Source organism: Abramis brama, assembly GCF_963993115.1.
Source record: "Abramis brama genome assembly, chromosome: 16".
NCBI lineage: Eukaryota > Metazoa > Chordata > Actinopteri > Cypriniformes > Leuciscidae > Abramis > Abramis brama.
Window position 1 is genome coordinate 8,036,438 of NC_139978.1, and position 19,455 is coordinate 8,055,892.

The 19,455-nt window shown below is 44.7% G+C and overlaps 1 protein-coding gene across 1 annotated transcript in view; it reads left to right on the forward strand.

The window, feature by feature from the left end:
• The window catches only part of opn7d (opsin 7, group member d), an 85,872-nt gene that overhangs the window by 47,652 nt on the left and 18,765 nt on the right, over nt 1–19,455 (forward strand). The window contains exons 2-4 of the mRNA XM_084138798.1: nt 229–316; nt 2,302–2,464; nt 8,508–8,635. Of these exons, the coding sequence (XP_083994924.1) occupies nt 229–316; nt 2,302–2,464; nt 8,508–8,635 (379 nt within the window). The remainder of the gene's footprint in view (nt 1–228; nt 317–2,301; nt 2,465–8,507; nt 8,636–19,455) is intronic.

Genomic DNA, 19,455 nt, shown 5'->3' on the forward strand with positions numbered 1-19,455 from the left:
TGTGAATGGGAATCTGGAACTTTTTCATAGAGAGATGAGCTGCTAATCTCAATTGTAATGGTCTCACCAAAGAGCTCATAGAAACACAAAGTCTCCTGATTCAGCCCTGAAAACCATCAGCTCGCTCATGAATGCTTTATACTTGTTTTTGTTTTACCACGGTTTCAGCTTCATCCTTTTTCCACTGTTCATCTAAACTTCATGTCTTGTCTTTCATCTTCTCTGTAGATGGGAAATACCTCGGAAACTTCCCCTTTTGTTTCCACGATCCCAAAGGAACACGATGTCTTCATGGGTTCCGTATACACAACCTTCTGTGAGTCCACTTGCTTACAAGTGATACTGTTTATATATTATTTATTTAATTTTTAGCCTTTATTTATAGAGCAGTCAGGAGAGACAGAAAAGTTGAGGGAGAGAGAGAAGAAATGGGATGAGGATTTCTTCATGTTGGTTTCATATGTTTTTGAAAAACTTTTATACCATTTTCAATAAAGGATTACATTTAATGACTCTAAATGGTGTTGCCATAAAGTAAAAAGGACATGTTTTCCCTTACACTTTAAAAACACGTGGAACCATCCTACTCATTATTCAAAAAATAAATATTCTAAAAAAAATAAGATTTTTTTTTTAAACAAAAATAATGAATTATTATTATTATTAACACCATTTGATTTTTTTCCCATCTGTATGTTGGTTGAAACACATGACTGGCAAAATGATGCCAAACTACAAATACTAATACAAACTAAGAAAGTTTTCTTTTCAAGAATTGTATCATTCTAATGAGTCTTATGTCCAATTATGATACCAGGACAGTTTTTAAATCAGAAACTTTCTCATTACAGAAGAGGTGTATTCAAGATATTGTATTTACAGTATGAATTACATTTTTATTGTATGAATTAATAGATACCCATTAAGCAAAATGTACTTCATGTTAGAATAAAAGTACTCAGCTTTGAAAGTATATCCTTGCTCTAGTGGTCCCTCATTTCTGCTAAACTGCTAATTCCTTGAATGGTTAGCTGTGGTTTGCACTTGGGAATGACCTTGAATTGTCTAAATCATTACACGAAACATCCCAAGGTATTGAAAGAGGTTTATTCACATTACAGCATAGCTTAATAAGCATTACAGCTACCAAGGATGTGAGGTTACATGCTTGATGAACTGAACACTGATAAATCCAAATAATAAAACCTAAACCCACATGGAATTTCTGAGGGAAACCATGGCAAATTTTGGCTTACAAATTGACTTCAAAACGAAACAGTTGTGTTTCGTTCCACTTCCTTAAATACAACTTTAAAGTACAATTCTGCTTGCTAATTAAACTACAATTTCAGGTAACACTTTATTTTGATAGTCCACTTTAGACAGTCTACTAACTGTAAGTAAATTTGCAACTAAATGTCAACTAGCATCATTAGAGTATTAGTAGTGTCTGCTTAATATCTGCTAACACTTTATTTTGATGCTCCCCAACAGACAATCTACTGACTAAAAGTAACTTTGTACGTCAACTTATTCTACCAACCCGAACTTTGACCTTAACCTAACAGTCTACTTATACTCGTCACATTATGATAAAGAAGATAAAGAAGGTCTTTAGCAACATAAACATTAATTAAATTAATCAAAAGAATGAAATCCAGTACAAAACAGTGTGTGTAAAACACAACCAACACTAGACAAAGAACTGAGGGCAATATATGACAAAGATAATTTCCTGATATGAAACAGGTGTGAGATAATCAATGAATAAATGAATAACCATGACAACCATTGACAAGGGGGGAAATGGCAACAAACGGTACAAACAAACGGTAATCTCACAACCTGTCATGTTTTCGGTTTTATTTTTAAGGACGCTTTATTTACGTTATTTACGTCTATGCATTTGGTAGGCGTTTTTATCCAAAGCAACATACACTACTTTCAACATATAATTTTTTTTTTATTTCTTGCATTTCAAACCCACAACCTTGGTGTTGCTAGAGCCATGTATTCATGTTTGAGCTACAGCTATTCTGTATTGTGAACATTAAATTATCAAGGGATGTTAGATCAGAACTTCAGAGGTCACTGGCAAACGGAGTAAGAGGACATACAGCAGTTCAAACTGCGGCTTCAAATCGTAAAGTGCCAGAATAAATCACTGCAGTTTTACTTCTAGCCGAGCTGTCAGAGCAATAACAAAACAGTAAAATAAGGGTTGCAGGCAGTTAGAACAAGGAAAATCATACTGCTTGTGGTGGTGACTATTCACTTAATGCATTTCTTTTTTCTTTTTAGGTATTCTGTCACTCTTGGGAAATGGCATCCTGCTCCTTGTTGCGTATCGTAAGAGATCATCTCTGAAGCCGGCAGAATTCTTCATCATAAATTTATCTATTAGTGACCTTGGAATGACAGTTACACTCTTTCCCTTGGCGATCCCATCAGCCTTTGCTCACAAGTAGGCAGATACCACAAGAAATCTGTGCTAAAATATGACCACCCCATTGTATCAGAGACAAAGCCTAAGGCAGCTCTGATGTGCCATTTCACTGACACAGGACCAGTGCTGCCGCAGAACTGCCTAACACTGTGCCACAACGTGACAAACTTTATACAGTTGGATACGGCAGTTGAGTAGGAACGTCTACTGCGATAACCAACAGTACAGTGACTTGCTTGGCATTTTCTCGTGTTGCGGAGGGTTGTGACACGGTGTTAGACTAGCTGTTTTCATGACAATTATACCTTATATCAAAATACCTTTTGACTAGTAACCAAAAGTTCAAATCATAGTCTCTGCTGCACCAAATTAACTGATATAAATAGTGTAGAACATTGCATAGAAACTGTGTCTATTCCTCGTTTAGTGAGATCAAATAATAAATCTACTGCAGGATCTAGAAAAAATCTAATTGTTATTAAACCAGAAAATGTTGCTATTAGTAAACAAAAACAATTTCTAAAGCTAGGTCTTCTAAACATTAGATCACTCACACCTAAGGCAGTTATTGTAAATGAAATAGTCACGGATAATAGCTTCGATGTCCTTTGCCTTACTGAAACTTGGCTTAAACCTAATGATTATTTCGGTCTAAATGAGTCTACTCCATCAGGATACTCCTATAAGCACGAACCCCGTCTGATTGGTCGTGGCGGCGGTGTTGCAGCGGTCTATAGAGATATTCTCAATGTTACTCAGAAAACGGGTTATAAGTTTATTTCGTTTGAAATACTTGTACTAAATGTTACGCTCTTAGATGTTAGAAAAAAATCCATATTATCTCTAGCCTTGGCTACCGTATATAGACCGCCTGGGCCTTACGCTGATTTCCTAAAAGAGTTTGCAGATTTTCTCTCAGATCTATTGGTCAATGTAGATAAAGCATTAATTGTTGGAGATTTTAACATACACGTAGATAATCCAAATGATGCGTTAGGGGCTGCGTTTATAGATTTATTAAATTCCTTTGGGGTCAAACAAAACGTCACCGGACCAACTCATCGTCTTAATCACACACTCGATTTAATTATATCATATGGAACCGATCCAACCGATATAGATATCATTCCACAAAGTGATGATGTCACTGACCATTACTTGGTAACTTGCATATTACGTACTGCTGTAATATGTCATGCGGCGCCGCGTTTTCGACCAGGCAGAACAATCCTTCCATCCACCATAGATAATTTCTCGAGTTGCTTGTCTGATCTGTCTCAGCTGCTGCCTGAACCCAAACAAACAGATGAACTAGAAGAACTAACTAGCACTATGAGCACCATTCTCTCTAGAACATTGGATGTTGTTGCACCCGTTAGATTAAAAAAGGTCACAGAGAAAATTAAAGCACCATGGTACAATAATACTACGCATGTTCTAAAGAGAGAAACCCGTAATTTAGAGCGTAAATGGAAACAAACTAATTTAGAGGTCTTTAGAATCGCGTGGAAAGACAGTATGTCACGTTATAAAAAGGCCCTAAAAGCGGCCAGGGCTGAGCACCTCCGCAAACTAATAGAAAACAACCAAAACAATCCTAGGTTTTTATTTAACACCGTGGCTAGACTAACAAATAAACAGACGTCACCCGAACAAAATATCCCGTTACAGTTTAGTAGTAATGATTTCATGAACTTCTTCACTGAGAAAATAGAAAACATCAGAACCACAATTGTAAACGTTCAATCCTCAATCGCACCTTATAATTCAGCCTCAATTTTCCCCCCGCAAGAACAATTACAGCGCTTTACAACTATAGAACAAAAAGAGTTAAATAAACTTATCACTTCATCTAAAACAACAACATGTTTATTAGATCCTATACCAACTAAACTACTGAAAGAAGTGTTACCTGTAGTAGAAGAGCCTCTCCTCAATATTATTAACTCGTCTTTATCTTTAGGTCATGTTCCAAGAACATTTAAACTGGCAGTGATAAAACCTCTCATTAAGAAACCACAATTAGACCCGCATAATCTAGCAAATTATAGACCCATTTCAAATCTACCTTTTATGTCTAAAATACTAGAAAAAGTTGTGTCCGCTCAACTGGGCTCTTTCTTGCAAGAAAATGATATCTATGAAAAGTTTCAGTCAGGATTCAGGCCGCATCATAGCACTGAAACTGCGCTCGTTAAAATCACAAATGATTTACTTTTAGCTTCTGACCAAGGCTGTTTCTCAATACTAGTTTTACTTGATCTAAGTGCTGCGTTCGATACTATAGATCATACAATACTCTTAGATCGACTACAAAATTATACTGGTGTTCAAGGACAAGCATTAAGCTGGTTTAGATCATACTTATCAGACCGCTACCATTTTGTCTATTTAAATGGAGAAAAATCGATCATAACTCCAGTAAACTATGGAGTGCCGCAGGGATCTGTGTTGGGCCCTCTATTATTCTCAATATATATGCTGCCACTTGGAAATATTATAAGGAAACATGGAATTAGTTTCCATTGTTATGCTGATGACACTCAAATATATATTTCATCACGGCCGGATGAAAACGCTAAATTATCCAAATTGACAGAGTGTGTTAAAGATATAAAAGATTGGATGACGCGTAATTTTCTATTATTAAATCCAGACAAGACAGAGGTAATACTTATCGGTTCAAAAAACCGCCCACAGAACCTCTCACAATACAACTTTGACATCGTAGGATGTCCTGTTACTTTATCCTCTACAGTAAAAGACCTGGGTGTTATACTCGATTGTAACCTGTCTTTTGAAAATCATATTTCGTATGTTACAAAAACAGCCTTTTTCCACCTTAGAAACATTGCTAAGCTACGTAATATGCTATCAGTTTCTGATGCAGAAAAGTTAGTTCATGCATTCATGACCTCGAGACTAGATTACTGGGTAACACTTTAGAATACTGTATCTTACTTACTGCATAACTAATAAGGAATTATTGAAGAACTAATAGGTAATTATTCATTAACTACTTCTTCACTACTGTTAACTACTAAGGAAGATGTGTTAACTAATCAGTATGTAATATATTTTTATGATTGTGTTAAGTATCAGTTAGTTAATCAATAAATAATGAATTCTGTCATAACTCTTGAAGAACTACTACTAATTATCTACTAATTAAGGTTCAAGAAAAATAACTAAGAAGTAACTACTAATGAACAGTCATACAAAACTAACCTCAGATTAGTTTTTATATTTTATATACAGTACTGTGTGTGTCTGTTTTCCTCAGCATAGAATGCCATTGAGTAAATTCATGTTTGAGGCAATGACTGAGGGAAACTGAAAATAGGGAACTTATTAGTAATTCATAAATAATTATCAAATAATTCTTCAGGAATTACTTAGAACCTGGAACAGTATTCTAAAGTGAGAATATAGGGAACTCATTAGTAATTAATAAATAATTATCAAATAATTATCCAGGAATTAGACTACTTATAACCTGAAATAGTATTCTTAAGTGAACATATAAGGAAATTAATTGGTAATTAACAAATAATTATTAGATAATTCTTCAGGAATTACTTGGAACCTGGAACAGTATTCTAAAGTGAGAATATAGGGAACTCATTAGTAATTAATAAATAATTATCAAATAATTATCCAGGAATTAGGCTACTTATAACCTGAAATAGTATTCTTAAGTGAACATATAAGGAAATTAATTGGTAATTAACAAATAATTATTAGATAATTCTTCAGGAATTACTTGGAACCTGGAACAGTATTCTAAAGTGAGAATATAGGGAACTCATTAGTAATTAATACAGAATTACCACATACTTCTGACTCAAATCAAACTTACTGTAAAAAACATATTATTAACAGTATTATCTAAACCTTTGTAAAATAGATAAGTTATCATACATTATGATACATTTTGCTAATTAAATAAAAAGTTTGCTTATTTGCAGATCAATATATAGCCTAGTAAATGTCTGCACTTATCTTTCTTATTAGTGCTGAAGAATGACTAAAACTGGCTAGAAAATAAAATAAAAAACATTGATCAGTGCTTTTTACTTTTCAAGTAATTACCTTTGTACATTTACTAAGGTAATTTTGAAAATGAATAGGCCAATAGTTTATCATTTTACTGGAGTAATATTTTATTGGGTTATCTGTACTTTTACTCAAGTACTTGATTTGTGTACTTCATCCACCACTCCACTGCTAAAATAAAACGGTTTATTGTAGTAACCACTGTGTATGACTGTTCATTAGTAGTTACTTCTTAGTTATTTTTCTTGCACATTAATTAATAGATAATTAATAATAGTTCTTCAAGAGTTATGACATAATTCATTAGTTATTGATTAACTAACTGAAACTTAACACAATCATACAATTCTATTACATACTAATTAGTTAACACATCTTCCTTAGTAGTTAACAGTAGTGACTTAAGTGTTAATAAATAATTATCTATTAGTTCCTCAATAATTCCTTATTAGTTATGCAGTAAGTAAGATACAGTATTCTAAAGTGTTACCAAGGTATTGCTACTGACTTATAAAGCCCTAAACGGCTTAGCTCCAGTCTATTTAACGGATCTTCTGTCGCCCTATAATCCATCGCGCTCTTTGAGATCAATAAATTCAAGGCTTTTGGTCATACCTAGGATATCCAGATCAACCAAAGGAGGGAGAGCATTTTCACATTTGGCTCCAAAACTCTGGAATAGCCTTCCTGATACTGTTCGTTGCTCGGACTCGCTCTCCCAGTTTAAAACTAGATTAAAGACGCATCTTTTCAGCCAGGCATTCATATAATATTGTTAATCTCACAGTTTCAAACTACAATCCGGCCTCTAGTTCATAAATGCCAGAGGAGAACTGGCCCCCGACTGAGCCTGGGTTCTCCCAAGGTTTTTTTTTTCTCCATTAGGTCACCTGATGGAGTTTTAGGACACCATTAGGCCGCTTGATGGAGTTTTTTCGGTTCCTTGCCACTGTTGCCTTTGGCTTGCTCAGTTGGGGATATTTTGGGGATATTTAATTTTATTCTATCAATCAATAAATTCCACTAGAAACAAACTTTGTTGTATTATTTTATTTTAATACTGTGAAGCTGCTTTGATGCAATCTGTATTGTGAAAAGCGCTATACAAATATACTTGATTTGATTTGATTTGACAATTAGAATACGTCTTGTTTTTTTTGTGCTAGTACTGGAATCAGCAATATCTGGAAACCTTTTTTCCATCTCAAAAATAAAAAATATAACAGGTAATTGTGAAATAAATTAAGAAATAGTCTCATTATGATATATAAATTGATTAAAAAAGGAATAAAGCAATTACAAGATATAACATTGTAATTATTATATTAAAATGTAAAATCGCAATAGCAAGAAATATAGTAAAATAAAGTGGTAATTAAAAGAAAAAAATGTTAATTGTTAGTTATAAAAATTACATTGTGAGATATAAAATCATAATTACGAGAAATAAAGTTGCAATTCTGAGAAATTAAGTAACAATTGTGAGACAAAATCCCATTGGGAAATATCAATTTCTAGAAATAGATTTGTAATTGTGAGATACACAATTTAAAAAAATCAATTTGTAATTACAAGAAAATATTATTACTAATAATAATAGTATTCAATTGTAAATTATTAAATTATTCAGTTATTGAAAAAACTGTCCCACATTTGAAATGTTGAGATGGCTATAGTGAAAAATACAGAGGGACATGGTGATGGAAAAATATGAGAAATATTTCAATGCCTATGTGTTCTCTTGCAAATGTTTTGCATTCCCCTGAAAAACTTTGCGTTCCCTTCGCAAAAACGTTTCGCTCTCAAAGAACTCAAAAGGTTTGCGAGCGAATGTAAAGTTTAAAAACATTTGACATATAATTTTTCCTCTCATCTCATATTTTTTTTTCCATCATGTCTCTTTGTAGCTTTGTAGAAAACACAAAAGTACCTTGATTTTCTTTACTTGCCTCTCTCAGTCTGCCAAATGCATAACTGTAAATGTAAATGTCTCTCATTCTCTCAGGTGGCTGTTTGGAGAGCTGACGTGTTTATGCTATGCTGTATGTGGCGTCCTCTTCGGCTTATCCAGCCTGACAAATCTCACCGCTCTGTCATCCGTCTGCTGCCTCAAAGTCTGCTTCCCAAACTATGGTATTCTTCCTCGACGGCTTTCACACCACAATACATTTATCTTCCTCCCAAGCCCCCCTCCCTCCGTATCTAAATTAAGAATCGAATGCAACGGCACCATAAAGGGAAATTCATTACCTTATGGCTTTCTCCAATGTGTTCATTAGATATTCTCCTTTTCATCAGAGTCTCGATGCCCAGTGTCTGTTCAGCTTCTGGTCAATACTCCTATGTATGGACAGGAGCAGTTAGCCCTTAATTAGAGTTCATTAGTTTTGTTGGTTTCAACTTTTGATTGACTTGAAAAGATGAAGGTGTGCGTGGGAGAGAGGAGTTAATTAAAACGGTATAGTTTATCAGCATGTGGGTGAGCTTGAAAACAGAGATTACGATGGCAAAAAGGACAGCAGGTGAACAGATGGATTCTGTAGGTGGAAGAGAAGCAAACACATTTGGGATGCAGTGAAAGATTTTAGAGGCCACGGTGCCAGATAAGATGTGGTTCTTTAACTCTGCACCTGAGAGAGTAATATACAGTATAGTTTGTATTATAAGCAGTGTTGAAGGTAACCAAGTAGCTGGCGAGCACAGAAGTACTCTTTGCTTTGCTTATGGAAGGATCTCATAAGCAGAAACAGTATTTTTACATTCTTTACAAATTTACATTCTGGCTACGGTGTCATAAATAATTGGGTCCGCCCCATCAAATGGGTTTGTGTAAAGCAGAGTAGGGTAGAGTATCCAAAAACTGTACTCAAGTAAAAGTCCAAGTACTTATAGAAATATTTACTCAAAGTAAAAGTACAAAGCTGGTCTGCCTAAAAGTAATAATCGTAATTGTAACTTGAGTAAGAGTAAAAAAATATCCATTGAAAAAACTACTCAAGTAGCCAGTTAGCCACTTCAAGAACCGCTTCAGATGATTCAGTGCGTGCAGGGAACTGAACAAATAATTCAAACAGATTCGCGAACCAATTTAGTCAGTTTTGCCAACTTGTTTGATCAAGTCTTTGTCACGGTTGTGAATTCATTGTTTCCTCTGTGTCTCGTGTCATTGTTGTTTACATGTCTGTGAGTTTGCGTGAGTGGGCGTTGTCCCGCTCACGTGTTTGTTCAGTGCTCCAGCTGCTCGCAATCTTCTCATTCTCCACCTCAGCTGATTCTCATTACCGTTCCCTATTTATACTCACTCACCTCTCCATTCCAGTGTCCATCCGTTGTTTGCCTGTTCCTGCTTGTATGTTCGTGTCGTCTTCCGGGTTGTCGTGTCTACAGTGGATCCCTGTTGTTTCACCGCACCCGAGCACAGACCACCGAGCACCTGCACTCAGCACCGAGCACTTGACCATCGAAGTCCCTGTGTGTCCGAGTCTGAGCGTCTTCCCCTGTGTGGACCGTCCGGAGCTGCTGTTTACTCGCGAGATCGCGACCACGCCTTGAGAGGAACCTTCTTTCCTGAATTGTCTTATTCTGTGTTGAAGTTCCAATAAATATATTGTTCACCCGCAATTGCTTCCAGTTTTGTATCATGACAGAACGGATGGACCAAACGATGGGAGCAGCGGGTAATTCATCGGCTTCCTTAGAGGATTTCATTCGAGTGTGCATCGGCCGGATGGATGCACAGGAGCGCAGCCAGGGGGAGACAGGACGCGCCATCCAGACTCTGGTCACACAGGTGTCCGAGCTCACCCAGCGATTCCATCAGCTACAACCCCCCACTGCGCCAGCACCTCCAGCAGCACTTGCAGTTCCCCCCACACCACCCGTGCCTCTCTCCCAGTCGGAACCCAGACTGCCCACGCCTGAATTATACTCTGGTGAGCCGAATTTCTGCCGTCCATTTCTGACACGTTGCAGTATGCATTTCTCATTACAGCCCAGAACTTTCGAAAAGGAGGAGGCGAAAGTAGCCTTCGTGCTGACGCTATTGACTGGGAGAGCGGCGCTTTGGGGAACTGCAGTGTGGGAGAATCGAGACCAGTGCTGCTCCTCGTTCCAAGCCCTCTCGGCGGAGATGAGACGGGTCTTCGATCGTGCCGTCGAGGGGAAGGAGGCTGCCAGGGTCTTGACTGACCTACGTCAAGGAGACCGATCGGTGTCAGATTATTCCATCGAGTTTAAGACCCTGGTGGCCGGGTGTCGCTGGAACGAGGAGGCGCAGTGGGACCATTTCCTGCATGGGCTGGCCGAACGTGTCCAGAGAGAAATCTACGCCCTGGACCTTCCTTCAACGCTCAATGGACTCATAGACCTGGCCCTGAGAGTGGACGCCCGTCTGTCCAGGATAGGGCAGAGAACAGCCACCAACCCAGTTCCGAGTAGGAGTGAGAACCAGCGGTCCAGCGGCCTGGACACGTTCGGCTCCCACGATCCCGAGCCCATGCAGGTGGGGCGAGCTCGGCTTTCCCGGGAGGAGAAAGAAAGGCGGAGATCCCAGGGCCTTTGTCTCTATTGTGGTGGCAACGGACATTATGCCTACAGCTGTCCAGTAAAAGGCCCAGCCCGATAGTAAGTTTGAGGCTACTATCGGGTGGGATCTCCGCAGGTAAGACCTCATCCACTTCCACCATCCTCCCGGTAAGACTGAGATGGTCAACTCTGGATCACCACTGCACTGCACTCATTGACTCTGGGGCAGAAGGTAACTTTTTGGATCATCAGTTTGCACTTCAATTACAGATTCCCCTTCATACACTTTCCCAGAAGATCACAGTCAACGCATTGAACGGACAGACTTTACCCCCCATCTCCTTGGTCACCGAGAAACTTACACTCATCACTTCTGGAAATCATGCTGAAACCATATCATTTTACATCACTGACTCTCAACTCACACCCATAGTTTTAGGACACCCTTGGCTCAGTTTACACAACCCCCGCATCGATTGGAAGAGACGTACCATCTCAGCTTGGAGCACTGAGTGTCACAGTTCGTGTCTTGTGTCTGCTTGTTCTGTTGTTTCTGTTCCTGTGTTACAGGAGGAAGCGGTGGATTTATCAAACGTGCCCGAGGAGTACCGTGACCTGAGTGAAGTGTTCAGTAAGTCTAGAGCTGCTTCTCTCCCTCCGCATCGTCCCTATGACTGTGCTATAGATTTATTGCCAGGTAAGTCTCCGCCTAAGGGCAAGATTTATTCACTTTCAGTTCCTGAGAGAGAGGTTATGGAGAAATATATTTCTGATTCTCTAGCAACCGGGTTCATCCGCCCTTCCTCTTCTCCAGCGGGGGCGGGGTTCTTTTTTGTGGGGAAGAAGGACGGTTCTCTGCGACCTTGCATTGATTACCGAGGGCTGAATAACATCACGGTAAAGAATACTTATCCTTTGCCGTTGATGTCTTCAGCCTTCGAGAGGTTGCAGGGAGCGTCTCTCTTCACTAAATTGGACTTGCGTAATGCTTATCATTTGGTCCGCATCAGGGAGGGGGACGAATGGAAGACTGCTTTTAACACCCCCAGGGGGCATTTTGAATATTTGGTTATGCCTTTTGGGCTTTCCAATAGTCCCGCAGTCTTCCAGGCACTAGTCAATGATGTGTTGCGAGACATGATCGATCAGTTCATATATGTTTACCTGGATGACATATTGATTTTTTCTTCGTCTCTCCAGGAACATGTGCAACACGTACGACTAGTACTTCAGAGGTTGCTAGAGAATGGGCTTTTTGTCAAGGCGGAGAAATGCGTTTTCCATGCACAGTCAGTTCCTTTCCTGGGACACATCGTGTCGTCTGAAGGTATGCTTATGGACCCTGACAAGGTTAAGGCTGTGGTAGAGTGGCCAATCCCAGATTCCCGCAAGGCCCTGCAGCGGTTTCTGGGATTCGCCAACTTCTATCGGCGTTTTATTCGCAATTTCAGCCAACTAGCCGCACCTCTGACCGCCTTGACCTCTCCCAGAACTGCGTTCAGGTGGTCAGACGCAGCTGAGGCTGCGTTTGCCAAACTCAAGAGCCGCTTTGTTTCAGCTCCCATTCTCATAGCCCCTGATGCTTCACGTCAGTTCGTGGTAGAGGTCGATGCGTCGGAGGTGGGGGTAGGTGCAGTGCTTTCACAACGTTCACCTTCAGACGACAGAATGCATCCCTGCGCGTTTTTGTCACATCGATTATCTCCTGCCGAACGAAACTATGACATTGGTAACCGGGAGTTGTTGGCAGTCAAGTTAGCTTTGGAGGAATGGCGTCACTGGTTAGAGGGTTCAGGGGTACCCTTTACAGTCTGGACTGATCACAAGAATTTGGAGTACATTAGAACCGCTAAAAGATTGAACTCCAGGCAGGCTCGGTGGGCACTTTTTTTCGGTCGTTTCGATTTTACACTTTCCTATCGTCCGGGTTCCAAAAACGTCAAACCCGATTCTTTGTCGCGTATTTTTGATCGTCCCGAACACGAAGCTACTCCTGAGCGCATTTTTCCTGAGAACCTGATTATCTCTTCGCTCACATGGGAGGTCGAATCGAAGGTCAAGAGGGCCTTAGAAGGGGTAACGCCTCCGATCCGGTGCCCACCTAACCGCTTATTTGTGCCGGAGGAATTACGATCAGAAGTCGTCCAGTGGGGTCATAGTTCCAGTCTAGCTTGTCATCCAGGGGTGAGTCGTACCATATTTCTAGTTAAGCAGCGATTCTGGTGGCCCCTGATGGCTCGTGATGTTCACAATTTTGTTTTGGCTTGCTCTAGTTGTGCCATTGGTAAGTCGTCCAATCGACCCCCAGCTGGGTTACTTCAACCGCTGTCGGTGCCTTCGAGACCTTGGTCCCACATCGCTCTAGATTTTATCACCGCCCTCCCACCCTCCCAGGGTAACACGGTAGTTTTGACCGTGGTGGACCGATTCTCGAAGGCAGCCCACTTTATTCCCTTGCCCAAATTACCTTCAGCCAAGGAGACAGCGGTGGCAGTCGTTGATCACGTCTTTCGGTTACATGGCCTCCCGACAGACGTGGTTTCTGACAGGGGACCCCAGTTTGTGTCCAGATTTTGGCGAGAGTTTTGTAAATTACTGGGGGCGACGGTCAGTCTGTCCTCTGGGTTTCATCCCCAGAGCAATGGCCAAACTGAGAGAGCCAACCAAGATTTGGAAAGATCATTACGATGTTTGGTCTCCAAGAATCCCTCCTCCTGGAGTCAACAACTTTCCATGGTGGAGTACGCCCACAATACGTTACCAGTGTCATCCACGGGCCTATCTCCGTTTAAGTGTAGTATAGGGTACCAACCACCTGTTTTTCCTAGTGCTGAGTCCGAAGTCGCGGTCTCCTCCGCCCACGCCTTCATCCAGAGGTGTCACCGTACTTGGACGAGGGCCCGTGAGACTCTCCTCCAAGTGCGGGAACGCACCAAGGCCAAGGCCGATCGCCACCGGTCAAGGCCTCCCGTATACGTCGTCGGTTCCAAAGTGTGGCTTTCTACTAAGGACATTCCGCTCCGCTCCGTTTCCAATAAGTTGGCACCCAAATTCATTGGCCCGTTTTCTGTCACTAAGATCGTTAGTCCGGTGACAGTCCGCCTCAATCTTCCTCCAGTGTACAGGAGGATTCATCCCGTTTTCCATGTGTCCAAAATTAAGCCCGTCTTTTTTGCACGCATTAATCCGCCAGCCCCGGTTCCCCCCCCGCCGCGTCTCGTAGATGGGGAACCATCCTATTCGGTTCGTCGTATTCTGGATTCCAGGCGGAGGGGACGCGGATTTCAGTACTTGGTGGATTGGGAAGGTTACGGTCCGGAGGAGAGAAGTTGGGTTCCTGCTCGTGACATCCTGGATCACTCCCTTATCGATGATTACAATCGACAGGTAAGGAGTTCTGGGAATGCCGTGAGGCATTCCTAGGAGAGGGGGTACTGTCACGGTTGTGAATTCATTGTTTCCTCTGTGTCTCGTGTCATTGTTGTTTACATGTCTGTGAGTTTGCGTGAGTGGGCGTTGTCCCGCTCACGTGTTTGTTCAGTGCTCCAGCTGCTCGCAATCTTCTCATTCTCCACCTCAGCTGATTCTCATTACCGTTCCCTATTTATACTCACTCACCTCTCCATTCCAGTGTCCATCCGTTGTTTGCCTGTTCCTGCTTGTATGTTCGTGTCGTCTTCCGGGTTGTCGTGTCTACAGTGGATCCCTGTTGTTTCACCGCACCCGAGCACAGACCACCGAGCACCTGCACTCAGCACCGAGCACTTGACCATCGAAGTCCCTGTGTGTCCGAGTCTGAGCGTCTTCCCCTGTGTGGACCGTCCGGAGCTGCTGTTTACTCGCGAGATCGCGACCACGCCTTGAGAGGAACCTTCTTTCCTGAATTGTCTTATTCTGTGTTGAAGTTCCAATAAATATATTGTTCACCCGCAATTGCTTCCAGTTTTGTATCATGACAGTCTTTCAACAGAATTGGCTCAAAATAGTGATTAATTTGTGACTTGAGCATCGCTCATGCCCCAGAAAAAAGGGGCCGTGCGCTTGTAATAAACTACGCATTTCTTAACATGTAGTGCATTAAAATAAAGCAACAAGAGGAACGTCGCCCAGCGTAACAAAGTAAAAGTACAGTTCTCTTACGAGAGTTCTCTCGTACTGCGTTCGTAGAACGCTGCGGGAAAAGTCTCTTTTCACGAAATACTGAAGCAAAATTATCCTTAATTTTCATATTTGTAAAACGCATTGCGGCAGTGCACAGCCATGGCGAGACGGCTCGCTCACTCATTGGCTGTTCTGCGGCAACTGCATGAGCCTATCGAGCGAGGGCTGATGCAACATCAGACCAATGAGAGTGCTTCGCGCGCTCCTCGTCACATCCCGCCGAAACGGGTGTGGCCATCCCCTATAAAAGGAGCTCGAGTAGGCTGATTCAACTGATTTTCATCTCTTCAGCGAAGCTCACGCATCGCTGGATCACGGAGAAGCAAGCGTCGTCGAGGCAAGCTTTTCAGCGGGACGAGCCCTTGAAGCCGCTGGCCTTCGCCGCCTTCTACTGCCGTACCTGCTGCGCTTTCCGGCGCTTCATATCCTTTATCTGCTCTGTTCTGTGTGTGTGTGTGCAGTGTTCCCCGAACACTCACCCCTAAAAGAGCCGCGTCTTTTTCAAGATGCCATCCTGTGGCTCGTGCCGAGCCCCGCTCACCGAGGGAGACCGCCATGTTATTTGCGTCTCCTGTCTGGGCGAAGATCACGCAGCGCTCGCGCTCGCTGACGGCGGCTGCCCTCACTGCGAGCTTTTGCCGATGGTGACTCTGCGGACTCGCCTGGCACAGTTCTCCGAGCCTGCGCCCCCCGCCGCGGTGCCGCGCCGTAAGAAGCGCCGCTCGCAGCGGGCCCCGGAACCCACCTCTTCCCGACAAAGCTCGCCGGCTCGCCCGCCAGCTTCACCGGCTTCCCCCGAAGCACTTCCTGATGCTCAGCGCCCGCAGTCTGCCGCCGCTTCATCTGAGGAAGTTGTTTCTGAAGTCGAGTCGGTCGAAAAGGATTCCTGCTCTCTGCTAGCTTCAGGCAGTGAAGACTGGGCGAGCTCTGCGGATCTCACGCCTCCTGCCCGAAAGCCGTCGGCTAGAGCTAGCATCGAGAGGGAGCTCATGCGAGTACTCGCGTTGGCCGCGGCGAGCCTCGGCCTCGAGTGGTCTGCACCGGAACTCCCCTCGCGCACCCGGCTTGATGGTAGCTTCCTCCCTGGTGAGCGCACTTCTCCTGTGTCTAAGCCCGCTCCGTTTCTTCCTGAGCTTCATGAAGAAGTGGCGAAGGCCTGGAACGCTCCCTTTTCTGCACGAACACGTTCGTCTGTATCCCCAGCATTTTCCTCCCTGGATAATGCTCAGGACCGAGGCTACCTCACTCTGCCGCCGGTGGAACAGGCGATAGCAGCCCACCTTTGCCCGCCCTCTGCTGGACGGCGGACTAAGCCTGCGCTGCCGTCAAAAGCCTGCCGCATGACGTCGTCGATGCTCGCGCGGATCTTCTCCGCCGCTGGGCAGGCGGCATCGGCTCTCCACACCATGGCCACGCTTCAGGTTTTCCAAGGCGATCTCCTCCGCAAACTGGACGAGATAGGACCTGAAGCTATCTGCATCGCGGACCTGAGAAGCGCGTCGGATCTTTCCCTCCGCGCTACCAAGGCTGCAGCACAAGCCATGGGACGCTGTATGGCTTCCGCTACCGTAGCCGAGAGGCATTTGTGGCTGACGCTCACGGAGATGGCTGATGCAGAGCGCAACGCGTTCCTCGACGCCCCGCTATCCTCCGCTGGCCTTTTTGGATCTTCTCTCTCCGAGCTCGTGGAGAGATTTTCCGAAGCCCAAAAAGCGTCACAGGCGTTCAAGCACTTCCTGCCGAAGCGCCCCAGTTCTGCAGCGGGCCGTGAGAAACAGGCCCCTCGGAGCTCACAGCCTCAGCCCCCGCCTTCGGCCGCCCCCTCACAGCGACAGCAGCGCAGCTCACGCCCTCGCTCTCGCTCTACTAGCCGCCGCCCCACTCACCGCGGGCCGCGACCAAGGGTTGTGTTGAAGCCGGAAGCCCCAAAGAAATCCTAGCACGCCTAGGAAAGCGCAGGTGTGTAAGCCCCGTTGCGACCGGGCCCTCACCAAAGCGCACCGCTGTCTCAGTCCCAGGAATTGCGACTGCTTCAGCGTTCTCAGCAGAGCACAAGCCCGCACAGCTGCCCGCTTGCCTGCACACAAAAGCCGTTTTTACAGCTACCCAGATAAATCCCGAAAAGAGTGTATTTTCTGGTGTCCCGGCCATGGCCGATGGTGCTATAAATGTAGTGTTGATGCCCACTTCTCTGTGCCCATCTCTACACACAAGCACAGCCCTGCACACAGGGCCCGTACTCATAAGATCGACGCAGTTCGATCGCGCCCCAAACATAGTCAAAGTGCCCACTTCCCAGTGCCCACAAACACTATGTCTGGCAAGCCACAGGCTCCCTGTAAAAACGGGACCTGTGCGCGCCCGCTCTGTTCAAGCAGACAGCGCGGCCAAAGCAGTAAACGTGCCCGGTCCCCGCCCACGTTCACTTGTAGGCTGCATGAGACCTTCTCAGACCTCCCCCGCTCAGATAAACACTGTAGCGCGGTCGAGGATGAGCGTTTTGCCCGCTGTATTACGCGCGCTCCCCGCCTCAAATGTCTCAGGCGTAACGCCTATGCTAGCGCACCCCGAAGCGCCGCCGTCGCACAGCGAACAGAGCGCGCTTCGCATCCAACCCCTAGCCGGCCATGCAGACGCATGGGCCGCGCTTCCAGGGGTTTCGGACTGGGTGCTAGACATTATAAAGAGAGGCTTCTCGCTACAGTTTTGTCGACGCCCTCCACGCTTCACAGCGCGCGTCGAAACTACGGTGAATTCAGAAGTAGCACACCTACTTCGCGCCGAAATATCAAAACTGTTGAGCAAAGGGGCGATACAACATGTATCCCAAGCTCAAAGCGAAGGGGGGCTATACAGCAGATACTTCCTAGTCCCCAAAAAGGACGGTGGTATCAGACCCATACTAGATCTAAGACGACTAAACAGAGCTTTAGTGAAACGCAGTTTCAAAATGCTCACGACCAGCAAAATCCTCGCGCACATTCGCCGAGAAGACTGGTTTATGTCGATAGATCTAAAGGACGCGTATTTTCAAATACAGATAGCGTCACGCCACAGGCGATTCTTGAGATTCGCCTTCGAGGGTCGGGCATACCAGTATACAGTCCTGCCATTCGGCTTGTCCCTGGCACCCCGTACATTTACGAAGTGCATGGACGCAGCGCTCGCTCCCCTCAGACTCAGGGGCATGCGAGTGCTGAACTATTTGGACGACTGGCTGATCATAGCTCAATCACGATCTCAGCTCGTGGAGCACAGAACCATGTTACTCGATCACCTCGAGAATCTTGGTATCATGATCAATTGGACGAAGAGCTCCCTGAACCCCAGCCAAACTATATCGTTTCTGGGCATCGTTCTGGACTCTCGTTCTATGACGGCGCAGCTGTCGCAACAGCGCGCGCTGCGCATACAGCACGCAGCGAGGTCCTTCCGCTGCGGTGCGATTATCCCGCTCAAACGGTTTCAGAGGATGCTGGGCCTCATGGCCTCAGCATCATCAGTTCTCCAGCTGGGCCTGCTTCGCATGCGCCCTCTGCAGTTCTGGTTGAAAGCGCGAGTGCCACGCGGAGCGTGGGCACTCAGCCGATTGCGCCTCAAAGTCGATCAAGACTGCGCAGCAGCCCTGAGACCATGGGCGGCGGGCGATTGGTACCGTTCAGGTGTAAGCCTGGGGACTTCCTCGAGAGTGAAAGTGGTGTCTACGGACGCATCCACCTCGGGATGGGGAGCGCTGCTCGAGGGCAGGCCGTTCTTTGGCCTTTGGTCAGAACGAGAAAAGCTCCAGCATATCAACTGCCTGGAAATGCTAGCAGTTCACAACGCGCTGACGCGCTTTTGTCCCCACATCAAGGACCAACACGTCGTAGTCCGCTCGGACAACACGGCCGTGGTGTCCTACATAAATCGCCAGGGCGGTCTCGGATCCAGTTCCCTTTTCAGGCTGGCCGAGCGCCTCCTAATATGGGCTCAGCGCAACCTGCGCTCGCTGAGAGCGGTGCATGTGCCCGGGACACTCAACCTGGGTCCAGACAGGCTGTCCAGGAACAACGTTCCCACGGGCGAATGGTCTCTACACCCACAAACAGTCCGGCTGTTGTGGCAGAGATTCGGCAGGGCGGAGGTGGACCTATTCGCGTCCCCAGAAAACGCTCATTGCCCCGTGTTCTTTTCGAAGAACGACAGCGCACTGTCCCACAAGTGGCCGCACTGCCCGCTATACGCGTTTCCCCCAGTCTCCCTCCTACCTCAGGTGCTGGAGCGAGTCA